Source organism: Prionailurus bengalensis, chromosome C1 (assembly GCF_016509475.1).
Source record: "Prionailurus bengalensis isolate Pbe53 chromosome C1, Fcat_Pben_1.1_paternal_pri, whole genome shotgun sequence".
NCBI lineage: Eukaryota > Metazoa > Chordata > Mammalia > Carnivora > Felidae > Prionailurus > Prionailurus bengalensis.
The window spans coordinates 42,770,850-42,783,532 of NC_057345.1; the positions used below are offsets into that span (position 1 = coordinate 42,770,850).

Consider the following 12,683-nt stretch of genomic DNA (forward strand, 5'->3'; position numbering starts at 1 on the left):
TGATTCTTTCTGATTTTCCAGGTAAATAATATGTCACCCGTGAACAAAGAGCTTTATGTCTTCCTTCCTAATCTCTTTTTTCTCTGTCTTGTCTTATTGCATTAGCAAGGACTTCCAGTACAGTGTTTAAAAGGAGTGGTGAGAGGGGACATCCTTGTGTGGTACCTTATCTTAGTGAGAAAGTTTTGAATTTCTCACCATTAAGTATGTTAGTTGCAGATTTTTTGTAAATAGTTTTCAAGTTGAGGAAATTCATCTCTATTTGTCGTTTACTTAGAGTTGTTATTAGGAATGAATGTTGGATTTGTCAAATGCTTTTTTTTTCATTTATTCATATGATCATGTGATTTTCCTTTTTGCATGTGATGGGTTACATTAATTGATGTTTGAATGTTGAGCCAGCCTTCTATACCTGGGATAAATCCATTTGGTTGTGGTATAGATTTCTTCTTATATGTTTTTGGATTCGGTTTGCTAGTGTTTTGTTGAGGATTTGGTTTACTGATTTTGTTGAGAATTTTTGCATCTGTGTTCATAAGAGAGATTTATCAGTAGTTTTCTTTTGTAATATCTGTGTGGTTTTGCTGTTAGGGTAATGCTTGCCTCAAAGAATTAGTTAGGAAGTATGTCCGTATGTCCTCTGCTTCTATTTTTTTTTTAAGTTTATTTATTTATTAGGGGAGAGAGAGAGAGAATGATGTTGGGCTTAATCCTATGACACTGGGGTCAAGACCAGAGCTGAAATCAAGAGTCGGATGCTCAGTCCGACTGAGCCACTGAGCCACCGAGCCACCCATGTGTCCCTTCTCTTTCATTTCTGATACTAGTAATTTGTCTCCTCTTTTTCTTTTTCTCTTTTTTTTTTTTTTTTAACTTAACCTGGACTTTTTAAATAAACAGCTTTTGGTTTTGTTGATTTTTCTCTATTGATTTATATTGATTTCACATTTTCAATTTCATTGATTTCTGTTCTAATTCTTACTATTTCTTTTCCTCTGTTTAATTTGGATTTAATTTGTTCTCCTTTTTTTTTTTTTTAATGTTTATTTATTTTGTGGGAGAGAGAACATGCACACACGTGAGCAGGGGAGGGGCAGAGAAGGAGGGAGAGAGAATCCCAAGCAGGCTGCACACTGTGAACGCAGAGCCTGATGTGGGGCTTCAACCCACAAACCGAGATCACAACCTGAGCTGAAATCAAGAGTGGATGCTCCACCGACTCAGCCACGTAGGCATCCCTAATTTGTTCTTTTTCTAGTTTCCTAAGGTGGAAATTTAAATGATTGATTTTATTTTATTCTTAAAAATTATTTATTTATTAATATTTTATTTTTAAGTAATCTCTACACCCAATAGGTGGGCTTTATCTCACAACCCTGAGACTAAGAGTCTCATGCTCCTCGGAGTGAGCCAGCCAGATGCCCCAAGATGATTGATTTTAGATCTTTCTTTTCTCTTATATGTATTCAGAGCTGTCATTTTTCCTCTAAGCACTGCTTTCACTTTATCCCACTAATTTTGATAAATTGTGTTTTCATATTGTTCCAAATTTAAAATTTCTCTTATTACACTGTAATTAACTAATTGTAATTTAAATAAAAACTTGGGAAAAGAATAAAATAGAAAAAAAAACCCCAAAAAACAATTTAAAATTTCTCTTGAGATTTCTTCCTTGATCCATATATATTTTTTTAATGTTTGTTTATTCTTGAGAGAGAGTGCAAGTGGGAGAAAGGAAGAGAGAGAGAGGAAGACACAGAATCCAAAGCAGGTTCCAGGCTCTGAGCTGTCAGCACAGAGCCCAACACAGGGCTCAAACCCATGAGCTGTGAGACATAACCTGAGCCTAAGTCAGACACTTAACCGACTGAGCCACCCAGGCACCCCTCCATATGTTTGTTTAGAAGTGGATTATTTAATCTCTGTTTGTTTAGAGATTTTACAGTTATTTTTATATATTTATTTTACTTTTTAAAATGTTTATTTACTTATTATGAGAGAGAGAGCGCATGCATGTTTGTGAGCAGGGGAGGGGCAGAGAGAGGAAGAGAAAGAATCCCAAGCAGGCTCCCCACCGTCAGTGTGGGAGCTAGATGCAGGGCTCCATTTTAGGAATCATGAGATCACCACCTTAGCTGAAATCAAGAATCAGATGCTTAACTGACTGAGCCACCCCAGTGCCCCCAGTTATTTAATTTTTTTAAAGAAATTGTGGTAGTTTTTCTGTAGTGTTTTCCCACAATCTGGATTTTTCCATTGTTTGACAGTGCTGTGATTTTGACTATTCCTCTGATCCCTGTAATCCCTATAAATTGAAAGTTAGAGGTAGAGGCTTGATCATATTCAGGTTTGATGGTTTTGGTTGTACCTTGTACTTCCTTAAGGGGATTAATTAAGTCTGGTTGTCCAGATGGTTTTGTGATTTTGGTGGTCATAGATGGTCATTGCCTAGATCCATTAAATCATCAGAGAATTCTTGTACCTTTGACTTTTAGTATTAATTACTCTTGACCTTTCTGACTTCAGAGTATTTCATTTTTCTGTTTTTTTCTTGTGTCCTTGGTTACTCTGCCATAATTTCCTTGTATGCTCCTGTTTTTCTATATATCCCTTAAGTGTTTTATATTCCTTAAGGTTCCATCTTGGGTACCCATCTCACTTTATACACTCTTTGGGTCTGTGGGTAATCTTTTTAAATTTTTGTTGTTGTTGTTTAGCTACCACTTATTCTCCGATTCCCCAGAGTTCCCAGCACAGTACTTTTATTTTAAGCTCTAGAACCGCATATCCAGGATGCCTCATGGATATACTGCATTTCTTCTCTGGGCTGTTCAGTCATCATATTTTTCTGGTTTTCTTCCTTCCTCAGTGGCCGTGCTGCTGATCTGTTTCCTTATCTAGCTCCCCTTGAAGGACAGTACAAATTAAAGTTTTAAGATATCTGGCTCTGATGCCAGACTGTCTAGGTTTGTACAGTCATGACTATTAGATGTTTCCTTGGGCCAGCTACTTAACTTTAGTATGCCTCAACTCATCTGCAAAAATGTGGCTAACAATAATCCCTACCTCATTGGGTTTTATGAGGATTTGGAGAGTTAATATATCTAAAACGTTTAGAACATTCAGCAGCTGTTAGTTGCTATTATGACTGTTATTCCTCATTCTACTGACCTTAAATGTAAATGTTTTCGGTACTTTGTCTTGCTCCTTCTTTTACATTCCCATGTTATCCATTCCCACAGTTTTAAATTTTTTTTTTTCAACGTTTATTTATTTTTTGGACAGAGAGAGACAGAGCATGAACGGGGGAGGGGCAGAGAGAGAGGGAGACACAGAATTGGAAACAGGCTCCAGGCTCTGAGCCATCAGCCCAGAGCCTGACGCGGGGCTCGAACTCCCGGACCGCGAGATCGTGACCTGGCTGAAGTCGGACACTTAACCGACTGCGCCACCCAGGCGCCCCATTCCCACAGTTTTAAATGCTGTCTTTGTGCCAGTTAATTTCAAGTGTTTATACTTCAGTCTTGTAGGTTTAAAATCTATAGAATCTAGAATGCCAACTGATATTTTGGGGAATTCTGAAGGTGTAACAACTACTCAGATCTGTTTGGTTGTGGTGTAGAATTCTTTTTATATATTGTTGGATTCAGTTGACTAATATTTTGTTGAGGATTATATTATACCATAATTCTTCTATAATTTCTTTCAGAGAATAGAAACAGAGGACATAGTTCTTAACTCATTCGTTGAGGCCAGCATTACCCTAACAGCAAAACCACATAGATGTTATAAAAGAAAACTACTGACAAATCTCTGTCATGAACACAGATGCAAAAATCCTCAACTATTCAGATCTGTGTTGAGCTGGGCTGTGAACACTGGACCTTATACCTCCCAACTCAGTTTTGGAAATGGGTCTGCATGGGGAAGTGGTGTGACCTTGGGTGGGACAACTGTTTGTCCCATTGGACTACAGCCAGTGTAGTCCCCATAGATGAGGGCTGTTAGCTGTTGGCACTCCCAACAGATCTAGTAGTAAGTCCTTTGTTCCTAAAAAGGATCTAGGTGTCCTCTTGCAGCATCTACTACACTGCCATTTTCCCCATCTCCAAAATGACCATCTACCTATTTGTTTAGTGACATTTTTCATTTCTTCTTCTCTCCTTGGTAATATTGAAACATTTTCTACTTTCAAATATATATCTCATTCTTTTCCTCTTACCTCCTATCATAGATACCTTTTCTTTCCTTTCCTCTGACCTCATATGCACTCTCTTCACTTCTACTTTTGCCCCGTGGCAAGCTCTGCCACACAGCAAACAGTCCTCTTAAAGTTTAATCAGATCTGGACATTACCTCTGTCACTCTTGAAAGGCTTCTCCTTGTACTTAGGATAAAAAGTCAGTTTCTTGCCCTAGTCTGCACGATTGACTCTTCTTGCCTCTGTCTCTAACCTGTCAGATGCTGGTATCCCCTCATCAACTGTGCTTCAGCCATACTGGTTTGCTCTTATTTCACAGAAAAAACCAACCTGTTTCCCACATCAGGACTTCAGCTTTTCCTTCCATCTAGAATGACAACTGCTACCTTCATCTTCCATGTCCTTCAGGTCTCAGCTTAAACATCACCTCCTCAGCCTCCTCAGAGAGACAGAGGATTCTTGTTTTCCTTTTTCATTTCCTTACCCCTCTATCATGTTCTTGTTTGTTTCCTTTAGAACTCTCACTACTTTTATTTTATTTTATTTTATTTTATTTTATTTTATTTTATAATTTATTTTTTATTTTGAGGGAGAGAGAACGCATGTGTGAGCAGGAGAGGGACAGAGAGAGGGAGAGAGAGAATCCTTAGCAGGCTCTGCTGTCAGCAGAGTGCCCAAAATGGGACTCAGTCTCACGAAGTGTAAGATCACGACCTGAGCTGAGATCAAGAGTCAGATGCTTAACCCACTGAGCCACCCAGGTGCCCCTTACTACATTTCAAAAACTTTTAATTTAAATTTGAGTTGTTTAACATACAGTGTAATATTACTTTCAGGTATACAATCTAGTGATTCAACACTTAACCTACAACACCCAGTGCTCATAACAAGTGTATTTCTTAATCCCCAGCATCTATGTTACTTTCAGGTATACAATCTAGTGATTCAACACTTAACCTACAACACCCAGTGCTCATAACAAGTGTATTTCTTAATCCCCAGCATCTATGTTAACCCTCCCACCCACCTCCCATCTGGTAACCATCGGTCTGTTCTCTATAGTTGTTTCTTGGTCTGTTTCTCTATAGTCTGTTTCTTGGTTTGGCTCTCTCTCTCCCTTTTTCACTTTGTTTTGTTTTGTAAGTTCCACATAGGAGTGAAATCATACTGTATTTGTCTTTCTCTGACTGACTTATTTCCCTTAGCATAATACCCTCTTGCTCCATCCATGTTGTTGCACATGGGAAGATTTCATTATTTTTTATGGCTGAGTAGTATTTCATTGTGTGTTATTTATACACATACATCTTTTTTTTTCCCCCCTATATCTTTATCTAGTCATCAATCAATAAGACACTTAGGCTGTTTCCATAATTTTGCTATTAATATGTAATGATTCTTTAAACATAGGGGTGTATGTATCCCTTTGAATTAGTATTTTTGTATTCTTTGGATAAATACCAAATAGTCTGATTATTGGATTGTAGCATAGTTCTGTTTTTAATTCACTCAATACATTTTTAAAAAATGTTTATTTTTTGAGAGAGAAAGAGCAAGCGAGCAGGGAGGGCAGAGACAGAGGGGGGACAAAGGATCCCAAGCGGGCTCCATGCTGAGAGCAGTAAGCCCGATGTGGGGCTCCAACTCACAAACCATGAGATCACAACCTGAACCCAACTTAGAAGCTCAACCAACTCAGCCACCCAGGCACCCCTCACTTACTACATTTTTAATGTTAGATATTTTCTGCTTCTCTGGTATTCTCCCTCTAGAGTGTAAGTAAACTCCATGATGGTATGAAGCCATGTGTGTCTCATTCACTGTGAAGTATAGCACTTTGCATACAGTGAATATTCAGTATTTGTTGAATAAATGTATGAATCAGTGTACTAAATTCTTCCTCAAAATCTGAAGTATAGGGACTTTCTTCCTCCTGTCTTGGTAGCACAGCCCAGCTCAAACTGAAAAGGTGGGAATCAGCCTAAATACCTTTTTCTCTCAGTTCTTTCCCCCATTCTGTTCAGCCACCATGTTCTGTCAGCCCTGTTTTAAACTTTTATCTTGCATTATGAGAAGCATCAATAATCTCTTGCCCCATCTTCCATCAGACACCATCCTAATTCCTTTACAGTCACATAATTGGTCTTTCTAAAAATATAATTATGCCTATTTTTTTAATTAAATTTTTTAATGTTTTTATTTAATTTTAAGAGATAGGACATGAGTGGGGGAGGGGAAGAGAGAGAGTGAGAGCGAGAGCGAGAGCGAGAGAGAGAGAGAGAGAGAGAGAGAGGGAGATACAGAATCTGAAGCAGGCTCCAGGCTCTGAGCTGTCAGCATAGAACCTGATACGGGACTCGAACCCATGAACTGTGAGATCATGACCTGAGCTGAAGTTGGACACTTAACCAACTGAGCGACCCAGGTGCCCCAATGACCATTCATTTTTCTGCTTCAAAATTGAATTGTTCCTTATTGTGCATAGGATAAAAAAAAGTCTGGGTTTCATAACTTTGTCTACAGGCTGCATCTGCTTTTTACCTTCCTTTCTACTTTTCTTTCTAGCCATCCTTTCCTTTTACACCACCATATTCCAGTAATGCTAATCTGCTTGGGGTCTTTCCAAGTAATCTGCTGTTCTTTGCCTCCTTGTCTTTGATAAGTTCTTCCATTTTCTCTGCCCCTACCCCCAAACTAATATTTAGTCTTCAGAACTTTTCCCAAAGTTAATCTCATCTGTACTAATTTAATACATGGTGCAATTTACTACTGCATGTAATACACTATTATAATCATTTGTTTACCTGATGTGCCTTCCTAGACTGAATTCCTTGTGGTCACAGGTATCTAATTACCTTGTGTGACCATTACTTTACATAGAATGTCACACACAGAAGATGCTTGGTAAATCTCTTCTAAATAAAATCTAGTACAACCCATTCATTTTATAGATGAGCAAACTGAGGCCTAGAGGGGTAAGTGACTTGTTAAAGGCTATCTATTAATTTAGTTAAACTAATCATTGGTAGTGTTATTTGTATATTGTACGTATGTACTTATTTATCTATTTTATTTTATTTTTTATTTTTATTTTTATTTTTATTTTTATTTTTATTTTTATTTTATTTTTTGTGATCACGGTTGCTGTGGATAAAACTGTGGGCTCTGGAGTCCAACTGGTTTTGATTCCTGATTCCGCCACATATTTTGACTTTGAGCAAGTCACTTAACATCTTTAAGCTCTAGTATCTTATAAGATAGTAATTAATAGTATTACAGTATTATTATAAAGAATAAATGAGGTGATCTCAGTAACGGGGTTAGAACAATTCTTGCCACAGAATGAGCAGTAAATATAGTCATTATTATTATTGGCATCTGTCATTGTTCATTGACCACAATGCTTCCTGGAAAAGGCATGAGATTTAGTTGTTATTACAAGCTGGTTCTGGTTTTCTTATAGGCAAGCTGACTGATAGAACAGCGAGCATTTTCCAAGGCAACCAAATGAAACTGAAGCTGGTCAATATTCAAAAAGCCAAAATCTCGACAGCTGCATTCACAAAAGCCTTCTGTCATCACAAAGTCATTGAACTGGATGCTACTGCAGTGCACACTGACCTCCCAATTCCAGACATCATAAGTGGACTCTGCAGCAATAGCTGGATCCAGCAAAACCTTCGGTGTCTCCTGTTGGACTCAACGAGCATCCCTCAGGATTCAAGATTACTGTTCTTTGGTCAGCTCACCGGTCTTCGCGTTTTAAGTGTTTTCAATGTTTGTTTTCATAGTGAAGACCTGGCTAACGTTTCTCAGTTACCAAAACTGGAAAGCTTGGATATCTCCAATACTATGGTCACTAACATCTCTGCACTCCTCGCCTGTAAAGATCGACTCAAATCTCTCACAATGCACTATCTAAAGTGTCTGACCATGACCAAACCACAGATTCTTGCAGTTATTAGAGAACTTAAATGTCTGCTTCACCTTGATATTTCTGATCACAGGCAACTCAAATCAGATCTGGCTTTTCATTTGCTGCAGCAAAAGGATATTCTGCCTAATGTTGTGTCACTGGATATATCGGGGGGCAGTTGTATCACCGATGGAGCTGTAGAACTGTTTATACGGCAGCGGCCTGCGATGCAATTTGTGGGACTGTTGGCTACGGATGCTGGTTATTCTGACTTCTTTACTGCAAAGCAAGGCTTGAGGGTTTGTTTTTTATCTGAAATAAGTTTGTTTTCATTTGTTTAGAACATTATTAGGCTTTTGTTATAAAACAGAATCTGTGCTAGGTATTAGGGTTACAAAGAGATAAAAAATCCTATGGAGCGAGCGTAACAAAAATGATTGTGTAGCTACCATGTGGTAGGTTGTGGAATTACAACCTAAAGCAAGATATGGTCCTGGCGTGCAGATCTTTAGTTTGATATGATAAGTATAGCCATTTATACATTCCCGCCTATATGCCAGATGCCACTTTGTGCATGTTGTTTTCCTCCTTAATCCTCCCATTTTATAGATGAGGAAGTGGAAGCTCAGGTTAAACTTCTTATCCATAATCCTATAACTACCTATTAAACGGTAGAGCTAGGGCTTTTATCCAAGTCTTTGTGACTCTAAAACTTGCTCTGTTCACCTCTGTTGACAGCTAAATATAATTAGTAAGGCAGTGATCAATGTTTTTGCTGAAGGTTTGGGAGAAAACAGTTTTGAAAAGGGTCTTAAGAAAAAAAGTTTGGAACATTGCCAGAGTAAGTTTATAGCCAATCATGATGCTGGTTTTTTTGTTTTTTGTTTTTTAAATATGGAACACTTTAAGAATTTGCCTGTTATCCTTGCACAGGAGCCATGCTAATCTTTTCTGTATTGTTTCAGTTTTAGTTTTAGCTTATTGCTGAAGCAAGCACTCATGGTGCTGTTTTTAAAGCAACACACATTGGGTTCAGCTCAGGTCATGATCTCACGGCTCGTGGGTTCGAGCCCTGCATCGGACTCTGTGCTGACAGCTTGGAGCCTGCAGCCTGCTTTGGATTCTGTGTCTCCCTCTCTCTCTGTCCCTCCTTTGCTCATACTCTTTCTCTGTCTCTGTCTCTCTCTGTCTCTCAAAAATAAACGTTAGAGGCACCTGGGTGGCTCAGTCGGTTGAGCGTCTGACTTCAGCTCAGGTCATGATCTCATGGCTTGTGACTTTGAGCCCCACGTTGGGCTCTGTGCTGACAGCTTGGAGCCTGGAGCCTGCTTCAGATTCTGTCTCTGTCTCTGCCCCTCCCCTCCTCATGCACTGTCTCTCTCTCTGTCTCAAATATAAATAAACATTTAAAAAATTTAAATAAACATTAAAAATTTAAAAACCCACAAATTTAAATATTTTTGTTTCAGAATATTTCATTTATTTATTTATATTTTGAGAGAGAGTGCAGGAGGGGCAGAGAGAGAATCCTAAGCAGGCTCCCACAATGCCAGGATGGAGCCCCTTGCGGGGCCCAACCCCATGAACCGTGATATCATGACCTGAGCTGAAATCAGAAGTCTGACACTTAACCGACTGAACCACCCAGGTGCCCCTAAAGTATTTCTTTTTTAAAACAGTGGTTTTCGACCTCGGTTGTACTTTGTAATCACTTGGGAAGCTTTAAAATGTACTGATGCCTGTGTCCTATCTCCCAGAGATTCTGATTTAATTGCTCTGGGACTTGGTGTGGGCATCAAAATTTTGAAAGCTCCCAGGTATTTCTAATGTGCGGCCAAGGTTCAGAACCATTGTTTTGAAATGCTTTTTAATTATACCATACGTAATTCTTTCTAGGCTGAAAGAGTAAAATGATTTGCAGTCATTACTTGTTTTCATCTATCTATCTTTCTATCTATCTATCTATCTATCTATTAATGTAGGCCCTACACCCACCGTGGGATTGAATTCACAACTGGGAGACTAAGAGACACATGCTCCACTGACTGAGCCAGCCAGGCACCCCAGTTTTTTTTCACATTTTTATTCTTTTTTTCCTCAAACGAAAGGCCTCTTACATTTATTACTGGACCAGCCTACTGGTGCAGAAGCACAGTGACAGAAGAATCATTTCACCTATAAAACATGTCTGTTGTTCTGGTAGAAGTGATGTTTACAGAATGATAGGATATGAGCACATTACCTTCATGCAACATAAATACGTGTGCCATCTCATGTGCAATCCATTGCAGACCCAGCTTGGTTCTTCTCCAATGCCTCCTCTTGGAGCTATACCTTCTTTTTTTTTTTTTTTTTGTACCTGATTTTTATTACCAGTTTTCTTGTGAGTCGACTAGGGAATGGAACACTTCTGCTTTTGTTTCTTGGCCAGGAATTATTTGGTCCTGAAAGTCTTATGAGAAGGCATGGTGGGAGATAGTCAGCCGCATACCCCACGATGACAGAGAAAAGGAGAGAGCTGTTTTCATATTTTTATTCTTTTGATTTGAAAATAGCAATTGTATTTTGAAGTCTTTTTAATTTTCTGGCATGTCTAGTGAAGGTGTAAGCCATCAGTTAATTAATTAGGCTAGAATTAGAGATAATAGTGAGAACTTTCAGATTAGATATGTAGAGAATTGTTTACTGGGAATGTATACTTAGGCCTGTTTCAGATTAATAGCATTTAGTGTCACAATGATCAAAAGACCACAGCTATCGGGAAAAATTTTTTTTAGTACACACTCTTGGTATATGCAATAATATGGGACAAATGCTGGAATATTCTGCAGAGGGATTATGCATGTAGTTAAGATACTGTCAAAGTGGGTACTACCAAAAGATTATGGGAAGCTGTGTTTCAGTAAACTTATCTGGTATACATGTAAGTTTAGTTTATTTTGAAAACTTTAAAGTATGCATTCTATACGGTGTTAGATATTGTTGGGATGGAGAGGAGAAACCACAGTCTTCCCAGTACTAAGAAACTCTAAAGATCTTAAGCCAGCCTTCTGTGGAGTGTAAGGTATGGCAAATTTAAAATTTAAATGGTTCAGAAAAACTTTATTTAATGGAAATATATATGTTTTAGATCAGATGCAAAGTATACTAAGTATCTTTGTTATTTAGGTTGATCAAAAATTTGCTTGCATTAACATGAATAAAATCAAATGTAAGCAAAGACCTTTAAACACAACAAATACGTTATTTATTGTACCCCAAATTAGAATGGGCAGCATGTACTTAATTCTTTTAAAATGGGCAGAAAGTGGGGGCACTTGGCTGGCTCAGTCTGTATAGTGTGCAACTCTTGATCTCCGGGTCATGAGTTCAAGCCCCATGTTGAGCATGGAGCTTATTTTAAAATATAAAAATAAAAAATAAAATAGGCAGAAAGGGCACCCAGTATTAGTATTAAAAGCCACACACATCTTCATTTGGTAGGAAATCCTTGTGAACCCCCTGGTGGGGTGTGGCGGGGATCCCTTCTGAAGATTGTTTTATAATGGCATCTTCAGGAAGCCAAGAAGAGAGGGTGAGGCAACAGTTATCTGGTCTTCTGCTTGGTCATGTGGTTAATCCTTTGTTTCTTTTTCAGCTCTTAGATCTGGATGGCCATAAAACTTTTTAAAAAATTTTAGAATATATCCATTGTTTTACATTTTTAATGTGGAAGAGTGCCTTAGTCCTTCCTGTCCTTTGTGACATTGATATTTTTGAAGAATACAGACTAGCTTTGTTTTGTAGGCTTTTTGGAAGAATATTCCATTTTGGGTTTGTCGAATGTTTCCTTATGATTAGGTTCTTCATCTTTGGCCAGAATTCCTTGGGAGGCATGTTGTATCAGTCTCAAGAATACAATCCTGAAGCACACAGTGTGCCTCATTAGTCCTGTTACTTTTCATCATACATTCAAAGTATTGTCCAGATATTATATAAAATATCCAGTATAGATAAAATACTATCTATATAATATTGTATTGTTTCTATACTATATGGATAGTATTTTTTTTCACTTGCAACTAATAAGTGATGTGTACTTGAAGACTATGCAAATATCCTCGTCCTCATCAAACTTTCTAATCTGGATTTAGCATCCATTGATGATTCTTACCTGAACCAGTCTTGACTGGAATGGTTGCAAAGTGATGATTTTCAAATCTAGCCCTCCTACCATAAGGAAGAGCCCTGCCTTCTGCGTCTGTCTAACCCAACCTCAATGTGAACTCACTGATTCTTATTGTTTTCAGTGGTTTACAATTCAGTACTGTCCTTAATTATTTTGATGCCCAGTTTGTTACAGATGGGCCAATGGATGCTCCTTCATACTGGCTCCTGTGTTATTTTTTTACATGTCTCCATTGTTATAATTGTTGTTACTATTATTATTTTTTAAGATTTTTATTTTATTTTTTAAAATGTTATTTATTTTGAAAGAGAATGTGAGCAGAGGAGGAGCAGGGGGGGAGGGGGACAGAGGATCTGAAGCAGGCTCTATGCAGACAGCAGTGAATCAGATGCAGGGCT

General features: G+C 38.1%; 1 protein-coding gene and 1 non-coding gene across 2 annotated transcripts in view; one reads left to right on the forward strand and one right to left on the reverse strand.

The window, feature by feature from the left end:
- ZYG11A (zyg-11 family member A, cell cycle regulator) overlaps window positions 1–12,683 on the forward strand; it is a 74,957-nt gene that overhangs the window by 22,340 nt on the left and 39,934 nt on the right. The window contains 1 exon segment of the mRNA XM_043573339.1: window positions 7,665–8,416. Within this exon segment, the coding sequence (XP_043429274.1) occupies window positions 7,665–8,416 (752 nt within the window).
- On the reverse strand, window positions 9,006–9,112 carry LOC122482258. The gene has a single exon (XR_006297061.1). It is a non-coding gene; the product is annotated as a U6 spliceosomal RNA (small nuclear RNA).